Below are 14681 nucleotides of genomic sequence, written 5' to 3'. Positions count from 1 at the left end.
AATGTTCAGGTTCCTAAATGTACTCTGCATTTTCCAACCATGTTGTGGACCCATTACTATCTGGTCTCTGAATATCTGTCTTCACTAACATCTATTCACCCGTTCCTTTCTCAAATCCCACCTTTCACTTAGGAGGCACTTTAGATCACCATATATACAATGGTGACTAAATACTGAATTGTGTCTCAGTAACCTGTGTATATTTTCTCCTTATACCTTCTGATTTTCAGGAAACATTACATTTTTTTTCACTAAATAAGTACTAAGAGAAATTTAATAGTCCTTCCTGTAGCTTATATTCAATATAATGCAGTTATATAAATTAAACATAGAGACATTCTAAATTTATTATGAAGACACATTTTTTTTCTTGCTCAGAAAATTAGAGCAAGGCATTCTACCAACCATACATTTAAAACAACATACCTTTTTATTTACAGTAAAGCCGATTGAAACAGCTACAAAAGGAAATCTTAAAAGAAAGACAAAAAACCAAATTTACCAAGATAGAACTTATTTTTAATAAAATTAATAAAATTCATCTATTCATAAGGTAAATTCTTATAAAATATTTCATGTAAAAAGTCTCATCCTTCCTCCTCCAAAAATGTTAGACATACAATAGTGGGTATAGTATGCAATCCTTTATGTAAATGGAAGGAAGAAAAGAGAGGGATTTTATATATATGAATATACACATACAGGATGCTTCCATAGGCATGAAACATCCCTCCCTAAAAGGATTTACAAGAAACTGATAACAAGGGCCATGCCCGAGATGGATCCCGGGAAACCAGGACAGAAATGGGGAAAGCATCTTATACTGCATGTCATTTTATTCCTTAGGATGCCAAATGCCAGGAATATAGTAACTGTATGAACACATTTTTCAAAACATAAAAATAATTTCCTTTACCTTTTAAATTGATTGCGGTTAAAAAGAAAACATTACTTGTGGTTATTTCCCCCATAGCCTGAACCACGGATAGACACAACTCCTATCCTGTACAGAATAAATTGTAGTTACTTATCTCTGTTCCAACTCCAAACCTGGAGCTTGGCATCTAAAAAGTAAACTGGCCGCATGCCAATATGAACACAGAAGTGTAATTTCTGTCTCAAAAAAGAATCCAGATGAAGAAAATAGATAAAACAGTTTCCATGCAACTACTGAAAATAAAAACTTGAATACTTGAGTTTTTATTTTAACAAAAACAGGATCATACTGTACACACAGCGGTATACAATATTCTCATATTACAATATAGCATTAGCATCTTTTCAGATTTAAAAGACATAAAATTTCAATCACCTATACACCTTAGCTTTAAAAACAACTCTGTATAACATCAATCTGTAGTCCCACAAAACGAAGCTATTCATTTTAACTCTCACAAGCAATTCCATCAGACTTGCTTCTAGTGATAATACACTGTGTTATAATATACTTACTCTGCCAGGCACTATGCTAAATTGTTATATAAATGTATTAATCATTAACAACAACAAACAATTCCATGAGGCAGGTGCCATCAATATGTACATTTTACAAATTTTTAAAACACTGAGACTTAGGAAAATTAAATAACTCCAAAGGTCACAACAAAAAAAGAACCAAAATGGAAGCTGACATCTATTGATCCTAACGGCCCTGCCCTTTGAACCCTATTTGCTCTTCTGGACTGAATTCATTCTATATCCTGAAGTGACAACACTCCAGGAGTGACCTACTTAGTTTCTTTACCAATATCAAACCATCAGTGTTTTTGCATCCACTTTTATATAATTCCAACAGTAAGGGAAAAAATGGTAAATAGACTGCAAAGGACAAGACAGGATCAGATACTAATCTTTCTTTATCTTCTCTACAAGTGATGAGAAGTCTTCATAATGCTCTACTATTATACTTGATGTGACTCTCTTAAGAATAAAAACAAAAACAAATTACACAAATCTCTTAAGCATATATGTTTCCCAACAGAGTACTCTCCAAGGCCAACCAGTTAATATACAAACAGTGATTACATTAAACACATGGAAACTTACCTATGTACAAAGTTGGTTGTTCCATCAATAGGGTCAATGATCCATGTGGGGTTGTCAGTTAAGATACTTTTTTCCCCAGCTGCCACAGACTCCTCACCAATGAAACTAAAAGCAAGAATAACAGAGCCCTAACTTTACATTGCTTTCAACAATTTCTGAGCCACAACACCTCCTTAGCTACACAGAGTCTATTATAAAACATTCTGTGCCTTGCTTTTCTAATATTGCTCCTTTTCCTTTCCTGTAAAGATTAATGAAAGTGAGGGAGTTTTATTTTATTTCCCACAGAACAAAGTCATGTAAAAATTATAGAATTCAAAATTCCATCGTGTCCTACCAGGGTTAGTAAAGGCACACACATGTGCAGTAGTGAGCACACACACACCCAAAAGGACATTGGGAGCAGATGAGAATTGTTAAGAAAATGTGGTAGGTTTAAAAATAAGCCCACACATTCCCTAATCCACCTCCCTTCAAGAAGTAGAGCCTAATACCCTTTAGCCTTGAGTGTGAGTTAGACTAGAGACGCCTTTCTAACTGATAAGGCAGAAGTGACCGTGTAAAACGTCAGAGTTTCCTTCATAAAATGGCCATGTGGTTTGCATCTTACTCACTCTGTTTCTCCCTCCCTGACCCACCGGCTCCTGGTGCCAGAAGAAGCCAACTGCCATGTTGTGAGCTTGTCTGTGACGAAGGCCCCATGGCAAGGAACTGAAAAAGCTACCAGCTGACAACCCCCGAGAGGCTGAAGTGTGTCAGCAACGACACAAGTGAGCAACCCTTCAGACTTAGTCCAGCTTGAGATGACCTCAGCCCTGATGGTGCTGTGGCCATAACTTCAGGGGAGACCTTGGCCAGAACCAAGCAGCTAAGATACTTCCATGTTCAAAACTCTAGGAAACCATGAGATTACAAATGTTTGCTGTCTGCAGCTTTAAGTTTTTAGGGTAATTGCTCTGCAGTAATATATGACCGATACTGACAACACTAAGTAATCAGTGAGAAAGCAAATCGCCCAAACTACTGTGTGTGTGCATGCCTTGCTAAACCACACTACGCAGTAAGTCTTAGGGAAATTCTAAAGGTGGTGTCTGGTTATTTGGTTTTCTTTTTATTCTTCTTCTTCTTTTTTTTTTTTTTTTTTTTTTTCTGGTAGAGACAGAGCCTCACTTTATCACCCTCTGTAGAGTGCTGTGGCGTCACATAGCTCACAGCGATCTCCAACTCCTGGGCTTAGGCAATCATCTTGCCTCAGCCTCCCAAGTGGCTGGAACTACAGGTGCCCGCCACAACACCCAGCTATTTTTTGTTGTTGTTGCAGTTTGACCCGGGTCGGACTTGAACCTGCCACCCTCGGCATATGGGGCTGGCGCCCCACCCACTGAGCCACAGGTGCTGCCCCATTAGTTTTCTTCTTTCCTATTTCCTTTTTATTTATTTTCCTTTAATTAACACTGAACTGTCTTAATAATCATTTTTATGACTTTCTTTTCTCTCTTTTTCTCTTAGCTGAAAACTTTTTTACTGTATGAAAGTATATTCAGCCACAGCTTTGAACATTTTTTCTTCTCAGTAGCAAAAAAGACCAAGAATTGCCAGTGGCATGCCTAGAAAGAAGGACCAAATGACAAAATGACAGTGATAACACTGTAAAATGATGCCAATGTTGTGCTAAATTTCTGTGTCTATAAAAGAGCCCTGGATTAGGATTTTCTTTCCAACTCACTAAAGCTGCTGCTACTTACCATATTGAGAATTTTACAGTATAGAGAATAAATCAAACTTTTAAATCATGGCAGCAGCAGCCATTTGCCATTGGCTTCCCAGTGTTTGGGATAAACATTCCCCTTACTATGAAGGAACCCTAACATTCCCTCTTCCCACTCCCTGGAAGCTTGAGTTGGACGAGCATCCTAAGCTCAGAAACCACATGCTTCTGTCCAGAATCTGTAATCTTAAAGCTAATAAGATCAAGATAGGAGGCTAATTAAAAGCGTCCAAAACCATCAGAGTCAAGAGTGAGGCCACCAGCAGCTTCCTAAGGCATGGCTCCTAGGCATCCTCCTTCTCCTCCTTCCCTGGGCTCCTGCCTGAGCCACCTGCCACCCTCAACATCAACTGCTTTTCAGCTTAACTAAGTCAGTTTCTGCATCTAGAATAAAATTGTTGTCTAATATTGACTTCGATCTAGGTTTCATTTTTTCATATGAAATTGAATAAAGAAATACCTGTGAGATGGAAACTTTTCCTTTATGGCTGAGATGAGCATTTTTTCAATTTTTTGGTCAGTTGCAGTCACCAAATCAACAGGAGAGCTTTTCAGCATTACGTTCTTTTCATCTTTTAGAGCTTCACGGACCTCCTAGAAGGATTTTTGGGTAAGCAGACAGAAAAGACATAAGCAGTTTTAAATCAAAAAGATAAAATACAGAAATGGTTTAAGGTATTCTATCTAAGCTAGGTGCAGTGGCTCAGGCTAATAGTCTCAGCTACTTGGGAGGCAGCAGCGGGAAGATTGCTTCAGCCCAGGAGTTCCAGACCAGCCTAGGCTACAAAGCAAGACCCCCGTATCACAAAAACAAAATAAACATTCAATCTGTCTTACTTTCAATAGTTGTGACCTGTAAGTACAAAATTATATAATCTTGCATCCTATTTTAGATTCACGATGGTCATTACAAAAAGTTTAATAATATAAAAGTTAAGTATTTACTTAAAGGGTGTAGGAAAAGGAAAATATGCATTTTATTTAACAAGACAATCACTTGTTAAATGTACACACTGTGTACACTCACAGTGTCATGGCTGACAAAGTTTTAGTCCATACCTCTCCAGCTTGTCTTGCTAGGGTTACAGCATAATCCATGCAGTCTTGCCAAGGATCAGCCATCTTCTGAAAATGTTTAACACATATCAGCACAAAGTAGTTACAATTTTCCAATGATAATTATTTCACAATAGCATCCTACTTACCAACAGACTTTCATGTCAAGATTCACCCCCACCTTATTCTAATTTTTTTTTTTTTTTGCAAGTTTTGGCCAGGGCTGGGTTTGAACCTGCCACCTTCAGCATATGGGGTTGGTGCCCTACTCCTTTGAGCCACAGGCACTGCCCCACCCTACCTTCTAGAAGTCGATTTTTCCCCCAATATTTACTCGTAGGCCTGGATTAAAACATTTTTTACCTAAATTACTTCTATTATAAAAATATTTTCATAATAAAAATACTACATGAAATTGTCTCCCAATCTGTCCACAGAATATCACATTAGAAAAACTAATCAAAACACTGGTTTGGAGAATAAATTAGAAAGGATAGAAGAAATGTTTTCTATGATAGGTAACTATTTGGGTAGAAAATAAAGTAAAAATAAGGAATACTGGTAATACCAAAATAAAAGAAGTTTAAAAGAAAGACTAAAAGGCACATGTATTAACTGAGTCCCAAGCATTTAGGTGCTTTCCACATGAGATTTTCTTTTTAATAAGGGTGTAAAGATACAGTACATAAGGCTCAGTCAGAGATAAAAAAATAATTTGCCCAAGAATACACAGACAGATGACTCAGTCAGAATTTGAACGCTATCCTGACTTTAAAGTCCATTGTTCTTTCTATTGTAACAGTCTGAGAAAGAAAGATTATAGACCTCCAGAAATAATAAAAAAGAAAAAGGAAAATTTTTTTCCCTAAGACTTGGGAAGGAGGGAGAAAAAACCATATTTTTGTCCTCTCAACTCTCCAGCTTTTCACTGACTTCTGAAGAATAAAATAACTCTTCACTGGCTTGACCACACTCTAAAATTTCTGCCTGGCACAGTGAAGCTTTTTAAGCCGTCAGACTCAAAATTCTGTGCGGTCATTAAGGAAGCAACCCTAGTTTTGTCTCCTTTATAACTGAGAATAACTGACACAGACATCCCTATCCTGGCTCACATTATAGGAAAGGGCAGGGGAAAGGACCCATTAGTGAGTTTCTGCTGGTTGCTTTTTCTCCTTGATAAAAACATTTTACAAGTTTTTAAAAGAAGCCTACTTTGTAAATTATACAAGTTATCTCCTTAGAGCTCTTCAAGAATTATTTCCAATTATTTTTCCCTTCTTACTCCCATTCCACTCTTCTAGTCTTAACAGAACTAGACTTTTCAGCGGCACCCGCTTCCTGCCATGAAGGTTCTAGCCACTCACACCTATAACTTCCAAAGGCTGTAATACTATGTATCGTTCCTACGAATTCCTCAGGGCCCATTTCAACAGCAACCATGTGTTCTGTGGATTCTCATCCCAGAATTCACGGTTTATTTAATTGCCTGTTTGCTGAGTATCTCTTATATGCTACACACTGCACCATGGACAGGAAAGGCAGGTCCTGTTCACACTAAGGTTCTCATGGAGAGTCATATAGTACTAAAAACATTACTGACTACATGCAAAATCATAAGTGTAATCATAAAAGCTAGGACGAGAAACACAATAAGAAGCACTTCACAGGGGAGCTTTTATCGGCACCTAGCATCAGTCCAAGTTTTCCTGAGGACAGGATTAAAACAAGGTACAAAAGACAAGTGAACAGGCATTACCAAACTCAATTGTAAAATACCTGGTCCCTGAATAACTAAAAGCCTAAACTTGAAAGCTCAGACATCAAGGGAAACAGGCAAAGAAGTAGCAGGGACCATCCTTTCCAGAGCCTTAGAAGATTCAGATGAGAACTTTGAGGAAGCACTTCTTTGTGGCTACTGAACAGAAAGGACTGGGGTGTGGAGCAAAGGGCAGAGAGTGAGTGGAGGAGGATGGTTAGTAGAGTTAGATTCAGGATGCAAAAGACCAGATCAACTAGGGACTGAGGAGGTTGTTAGTGGCAGAGAAGTTAAGAGAATCAAGAGAGATCTGCTTTGGGAAAACACTGGGGAGACTTATTAACCAACTGGATATGGTATCTGAGGAGAGGAAGACTTCAAGGATGCCCAGATTCCCCACTTTGGCAACTGAATGGTGACATCTACTGAAACAAGGAGGAGCAGACAAGAGTGAAGATTGGGATTTGATGGCAGGTTGGAAGATCTAGAGTTTAATTAGCATAGGATGAGGGGACTCTGTGAATTTAAGAAGAGATGTCAATTAGACAGCTGAACACATTCATCTCGTGCTATAAATACATAAGTTATTTGAGTAGGCAGCAACTGCAGTCCTCAGTCTGGAGCTGACCGAGCTGGCACGATTGACAATCATGGAGAAATGTGATCCCACAAAAAAAGCGTGATCTAATACTGAGAGACTGAGTGGGAACACAGCAAGGCCCGCCCATTCAGCCCCTTCTTGGCCCCTCTGTGCGGCATTTCTTCCTCCATGGGATGGGGAGGACCCCTTCTGAAATGGGGGTCTTACGACCTACAATCAGATAAGATAAGTCAGAGAACTTCTTTAAGGTCAGCTCCAAGAAGGAAAGACAGCGAAGGTTCCTGTCTTGGAAGAAAAAAGAGCACGTGAAAGGAGGTCCGGTGAAATAGGGCAGGAAAAGGTCAACAAGACCCTCCGAGGCCTGCAGCACTCAGCATTTTAAGTACAGATTGTAACGAGGGCTACTGGAGTATGAGCCAGTAACTGTGGAAGAAATTCTATTCACATATCCTAACATCACAATGAAAATTTCTCGACGGAAAGGAGCCATAGCCCACTTCATTTCCCAAAGACGTAATGAACGCGTGAAAGTTTCAAACTGTGTCTGTCCTGATCACAGCCTTCTCTGCAGTGGGAGCCACACCACCTCCTCTCAGTCCCCGGTCCCAGCAGCGCCACATTGCACAGGAAGGGCCCTGGGGCGCTGCCCCATCGCTGACGGTGACTCTACCTAACCCTGGGAATCGGCCAGGTCTCTGAGCTTCTTTGGAATGGTAAAAATTAAAAGGAGACACTTTTTCTACATAAGCTTCCACAGGGGTTAGGTCGGCGTGGGCGAAACCGCTACACAAACGTCGGGCTGCTCCAGGTGCTCTACAAGAGCTCCGTATACACCGCGGGGCACGGTCACCCACAGGCGGCCTCAGCCCCAGCGCCGACCCCCGCCCTGCCGACCGCGCTCGGCCGGGAGGGGCCGCTCCGCGCCGCCCAGGCCCACAGCGCCCACAGCGCCCGAGGGGAGGCGAGGGACAGCGGGCAATACCGTCTCACCGCAGCTGCAGCGCGTCCTGCTGGCTTGATGCCCGGCGTTATCCGCTATTCAGTTCTTGGAGGAGAGGGGTTGCCCGGGACAGAAAGCTCCAGCTTCTTAACCCCACCGGTGAGGGGCGTGGTTGCTGTGGGCCCCGCCCACTGATGCAGCCCCGCCCCGGAGGCCCCCTGCGCCGCTTCCCCACGGTGGGGCTAGGTCATGACCTGCTTGGCAGGTAAAACGTGGCCACTTTTTTCTCTCTGTTAGCTATTCTAACTTCCTTTCTCCTGTTTGCCTCTTCTACCCTTTTTTTTTTTTAATTCCTTTACTCTTTATTTTGTCCGTTTCTTCTATGGTTGTCCATTCATTCACGTTTCCCATTTCCCTTTTCTTCTCAGATTCTCTCATTCATTCCATAGTACTATTTTGACAAAGCATCCGTTGGAGTTAGGACTCCAGCTTTTATTGGATAAACTTATACTAGTTTCCCTCCCTTCCTTCCTTCCTTCCTTCCTTCCCTTTCCTTTTCTCTCTCTCTCCCCCTCCCTTCCTATCTCTCTAGGGATAACCAAAAGCAACTACTCCTATTCTCAATATTTCCTTTGTATACCATTTGTTGAGGACTTAACATGCTTCAGGAAATTGTGTTTTTCTATGCATTATTTTATTTAAATGTTGCCACTATGAAGATAGGATTAGCTTCATCATACAGCTGAGGACACTGAGGCTCAGGGTAGTTAAGGGTTTGTTCTCAGGTTACACAGCAAGAACAGAGAATGAAGTTCTGACTCCAAAGTGTTGAGGCTCAGAAAACCATCCTCCAAAATAAATGCCTCAGAAGCAAAAGATTTTGCTAACTTTCTTCCACCATCCTGTCTCTGGTCCCCTCTAACTCCCCCAAGGCCAGCCATAGAAACAAGAATTCCTCCTCCCCGAGGCAGGTCATAGAAAGAAGAACCCCTATTCCCCAAAGCCATCTATAAAACCTAAAATAATTACTTGCCTTTCTGTGTAAAAACTGACCATAAGAAATTATCGAACCCATCTTTTCTAATTGTGGGTCATAATACCCCCCATTCCAAAGAGTGCCCAGTCCAATATTCAGAAGGAAAGAATGCCGCACAGAGAGGCCAAGAAGAATCTAAACGAACAGGCATTTCTGGGTTTCCTCACTCAGTCAATTAGCATTAGATTGTACCCTGTTTGTTCGTCATATCTTCACATGGCTGTCCACACTCTGTTAAATGTAAGCATAAATATGGACTCTCCCCCGTATCTTTGAGTCTCCATTCTGAAGGCTCCCCAATCACATAAACTTGTATTCTTTCCTTCTATTAATCTTCTTTTGGTCAGAAGATTTTCAAGAAACCTTCAGAGGACAACAGGGAAGTTTTCCCTTGGCTACTGCAAAAATCCACATACAGACAATATGTGGCACAATGTGCCTTATATGAGGTACAAGGACTGGTTGGTGGTCCTCAAAATATTTCCTCTACTTGAAAGGCTGGTGGCAGCATGGTACGTATATCTATATCATCATAATCCAGAAAGGATTGCACAGATGTCCTATCCATGACAGGACCATGGAAGTGAGTCCTGGCTTATGAAGTAACTATTTCCCTCAGTTTAATCAAAAGATAAGATATTAAGGCAGTAGACTCTGTCTGTGACCACAATACTCCTCAAAAGCGTCTGTAGCTTTATTCAGTCCATTCAATTTCCCATCCCCTGCCTAAAATGCTGAGAATGGCTACACAGCCACTTTTCCTCTGGTCTCTTCTCCCAAGCATTGAGTCAAGGCAGCCATGTTAGCCTTGGTACTCTCTGAACATCTCTATTCTGGCTTCTCTGACACTGACGTAAATCCTACTCTTCCCTGTGAGAAGCCTTCTTGACCACCAGACCCTCGGGAATCTCGCCTCCTTGCATTCTGGCGATACCTACTTGGACACCAGGATTAGATCTTGTTTCTCTCTTGCGTTACTTCACTTTCTAAAAACATCAAACTCTGAGGACAGTATCCTCAGAGTGCAAAGCATAAAACTTAGCTCCTAGAAGGAGCATAATGCAAATAGAATTTTACTATTAACATAGTGATTTTACCTTAAAAAAAGTTGTCCCCAACATATTGCAAATGGAATAGTTCTCAAAGATGAATGGTACAAACTGTGAACCCAAATTCTCTACCTCACAAAGAGCAGAAAACTTGTCTTTATTCTTGTAAATAATGGTACCCTTAGAGTCTGATTTGGATACTGTTATTTGCCTATCAAACGATATTTTTGTTTTCTTGATACTTTTTTTAATAAAAGCCTTTGTAAACTAATTTTTGGTTGTTCACAGTGAATAATCTTAAAGATCTTGGCAATGGCATGCTGGCAAATGCTGATTCGTAACCAAAGGAAAGCCTCCAGGCTTGTGCAGAAATACCATCGGTCTTCTTTAAGTTGTTTATAAGTGATCGTGGTGTCACTGATTTGGCAAATCGGCTAAATTACCATAACCAATCTGAAGTAAGATAGATAAAAGATCAAATGTCTTATTTCTTCAAGATAAAACCATTTAAACTTCTTTTGTCAGATGCGCAGACTGCTCTGACAGGAAGTCCAGGTTTTCTCCAGAAGCTAATTCACAGTGGTTCTCAGGTAATTCAGGTTTCTCCGATCCAAGGAGGCCATTCTGCTCCAAATGCCTTAGTGAAAGGTAATGGAACCTCTGCCACGGCACAGGGAAGCCTAGTGTTCAGAGGTGGCTGTGGCAGTGCTGTTCACTGGTCCCATGCAGTCCAAAGGACCTTTCGTTCAGTGCTGTGAACGTCGTTCAGGTGGCTGCAGAGACCTCAGCACCTGATGCTTGGGTCTTGTGTTCCTAAAGGGGCATTTTTTAAAGCTACAGTAACATCTGTAGCCATTGTTCCCAATCCCAGAGAATATCTGCTATGCCAAGGTGTTTGGGGAAGGCAGGGGATGGGTTCTGGCCTCAGCCACACTCTGTACCCGGACAAAATCTACTTCTTGGCATAACGTATACCTCATCTGCATCCATCCCCTCCTTGTGCTGACTTCCTTCTTGGAGGCCTTGGTAGCCTGTCCTGTCAGCTGACCCTCCCCTACGAGACAGGTTCTAATTAGGCTACACCCTAAAATGGAAGAAGTGAGATCCCAAGCCCCAACACCTCCCCAGACATCTGACTGTACAGGAGAGAGGTCTGGGGAAGGACCACCAAGTAGTCTGCTCATCCTTCCCCATGGGCAATTGTACCAAATTCCCCTGTTTGTGTAATAAAGAGGGACTAGCAAAGGAATTCCTTCTCCAGAAATTGTGGGCATCTTTCTAACTCTACTTAGTCTTTGGAATAAACTTTAAATGACAGATCTTTTCAGTAAAAATTTGTCAGGTTCCACATACAAAGACTTTCTTAATTAATAGTTAATTTTTGGCTCAGCACCCATAATGCAGTGGTTATGGCGCTAGCCACATACACTGAGGGTGGTGGGTTTGAACCAGGCCTGGGCCAGGTAAACAACAATGACAACTGCAAGAAAAAATAGCCAGGCATTGTGGTGGAAACCTGTAGTCCCAGCTACTTGGGAGAATGAGGCAAGAGAATTGCTTAAGCCCAAGAGTTTGAGGTTGTTGTGAGCTATGATGCCACAGCACTCTACAGGCAACAAAGTGAGACTCTGTCTCAAAAAAAAATAGTTAATTGTTAAAGTGGATTTAAATTTAAAATGGACAAATTTACATATAATGTACAGTTACTCAAGAGTGGAGTGTCCAGGATATCTAATAAGATTCCACGTTTTAATAAAACATAAGCTGGAGTTTCAGACATTGGTAAGACCCCTGTAATGTCAGCCTTTCAAAGATATAAGAATATATATCATATAATTGCTATTACACAAACAGTGTATCGTGGACTTACCCTTCTTAAGGGCCAGAAAGAAACAGTTAAAAAAAAAAAAAAGAAAAAGAAAAGAAAAACTGGCTTAAGCTCTCTAGCTTTGAATTTTTTGTCTACTCAGGTAAGGCTGTGTAAAATAGTTGGGGTGAACTTAACTAATGAGGATGTCTGCTTTATGCCTCTCCTTCTTACAAAAACAAAACAAAAAGAATAACCTGGATCACTTCATTCCCATCCAAAGTTTTAGACAAGTTTACTATTCAAAATCTATCTTCCCTGATTCATCTATAAAAGAAATAAAATATATTCCAAATTCTGTCCATGCACTTTCAATTGCTTCGTAAGGTATAACATTATTCAAATATCCATAGAGTAACAAAAATAATAGTAGAACCTACTGTGTGTTAGGATGTTTCAGAGGACCTTGCTCATATTAATTTATTTAATCCTCAAAGCAATACTGTGAGTTAGGTACACTCATTATCCCCATTTTCCATATGAATTTGGGCATACAGAGATTAAGTAACATGACCAATGTCAACCAGCTGGCAAGTTGACAAAGCCCATACATAATCTGGCTCCAGAGTATATGATCTTGATCTTTATAAATATTACTGACAGATCAATTAATTCAATAAATATTGAATGAGTGCCATCTATGTTCAATAGATTGTGCAAAACGTGTAGGGGTTTCAAAGAATAGAACAGGGTCCTTGCCTTCAGGAAGCTCCTAGTTTGCATGTTGCCCTAGTTTTTTTTCTGAGACAGAGTCCCACTTGTGTCCTGGCATCACAGGTCACAGCAACCTCAAACTCTTGCGCTCAAGTTATTCTCTTGCCTCAGCTTCCCGAGTAGCTGGCACTATAGGCGCCCTCCACAATGCCTGGTAATTTTTTTTTTTTTTTTTTTTTTTTTTTTTTTTTTTTTTTTTTAGAGAGAGGGTCTCACTTTTGTTCAGGCTGGTTTTGAACCTATGAGCTCAGGCAATCAACCTGCCTCGGCCTCTCAGAGTGCTAAGATTACAGGCATGAGCCACTATGCCAAGCTGCTTGTTGCTTTAATTAGAATGCAAAAGCAGTCTGGTTATTGTACTGTTCCTGAACTGTCTTCTTTTTAGCCCATTGCCCTGTCCATGGTGCTAGATCCTAGAATTTTTAAACCAAAATCACAGACTAATAGAGTCAAGCAAGATCTTAACCTCACTTGAATTTCTTTTTTTAGGAAGAAATTTTTTTATTTCTTCAACTAAAAATTGAAGTGCAAGGAACTGTCTTGTTTGAGGTCACAAGGTTATTAATTAAATACAACTAGAAAGATAGTTTCCTGTTACTTAGGTAGTAAAATATATTTATTAAAATGCATGTAAATTAAGCTGGGCCAGGTCATTCACCCCCATAATCCTAGCACTTTGGAAGTTTGAGGCAGGAGGATTGCTTGAGGTCAGGAGATCAGCCTCAGCAAGAGTGAGACTCCATCTCTATAAACAATAGAAAAATCAGCTGAATGTGGTGGGTACCTGTCATCCCAGCCAGTCGCAGCTGAGACAAGGAGATTGCTCAAGCCCAGAGTTTGAGTCTACAGTGAGCTACGATGGTGCCACTGCAGTTTAGCCAGGGTGACAGAGCAACAGCCTGTCTCAAAATAGAAAAATAGTATGTAAATGACATGTGTATAAATTTAATTATGCATGTATTTGATACTCCTAAGTAGAGATTTCTGTTTGAAGAACTTAAATTTTCCACAAAATCAATTATCATTTTATAAACCAAAAAGTCATTCACTATCATGCCAAATCAAGTCTTTTATAAATCTTGGTAATCAGATACTGGAGTTAGTGATACCAGACAAAAAAGAACTTTGATTATCTTACTAGCTGGCAAAGAAAATGAAAATTCTCTCATATTATGGGTAAGATGTTGAATAACATTTATAGGAAAACGTGTAAAGTTTTAGGCTCTATCAGACTTAAGAGATGGCTATTTTAAACTAGCAGCAGATGTGTCATGGTTAATGGTTTGAACTTTGATAAAATAATAATAATACTTGGGCGGTGCCTGTGGCTCAAAGGAGTAAGGCGCCAGTCCCATACGCCAGAGGTGGCAGGTTCAAACCCAGACCTGGCCAAAAACTGCAAAAAATATATAATAATACTAATACTAATACTTAACACTGTGCCCTCACGAGGTGCCAGACACTCTTCTAAGCACATTAGATACGTGCACTTATTTAATTCCACTGCCGTCTGATGGAGCTGACACCACTGCCATCTCAGTGAGGACACTGGACTGTAGTGAGACTAAGAAATTCTCATACAGTCATAAGGCTAGGGAATAGGGAGAGCAGATCACTGAGAGAGAGATTTCCTATTCACGCCCACATTTTCTTCATAGAAGAATGTAGACTGAACCTAGCTACTAAAAATTTACATTGAAATACCCAAGTGGCACCAAAAGAGCATATTATGCATTTGGGCCCCACTCTGTGCTTCAATACCCTATTTGAATAAGCATGTAGAAAATACCATGCTAGACATTACAGGGAGTATCAGTATGAATAAATGTAATTCCTACATTAAAGAAT

General features: G+C 40.3%; 1 protein-coding gene across 1 annotated transcript in view; it reads right to left on the bottom strand.

The window, feature by feature from the left end:
* The window catches only part of LOC100964508 (inositol monophosphatase 1-like), an 89960-nt gene that overhangs the window by 15208 nt on the left and 60071 nt on the right, over nt 1-14681 (bottom strand). The window contains exons 2-5 of the mRNA XM_003782523.2: nt 4874-4939; nt 4275-4408; nt 2047-2151; nt 427-472 (exon numbers count right to left, since the gene is read on the bottom strand). Of these exons, the coding sequence (XP_003782571.2) occupies nt 427-472; nt 2047-2151; nt 4275-4408; nt 4874-4936 (348 nt within the window). The 5' untranslated portion in view covers nt 4937-4939. The remainder of the gene's footprint in view (nt 1-426; nt 473-2046; nt 2152-4274; nt 4409-4873; nt 4940-14681) is intronic.

Source organism: Otolemur garnettii, unplaced genomic scaffold (assembly GCF_000181295.1).
Source record: "Otolemur garnettii isolate 467f Iridium unplaced genomic scaffold, OtoGar3 scaffold00004, whole genome shotgun sequence".
Taxonomy (NCBI): Eukaryota; Metazoa; Chordata; class Mammalia; order Primates; family Galagidae; genus Otolemur; species Otolemur garnettii.
The sequence above is the reverse complement of the archived record's forward strand: the minus strand, read 5'-3'. Positions and strand labels throughout refer to the sequence as shown.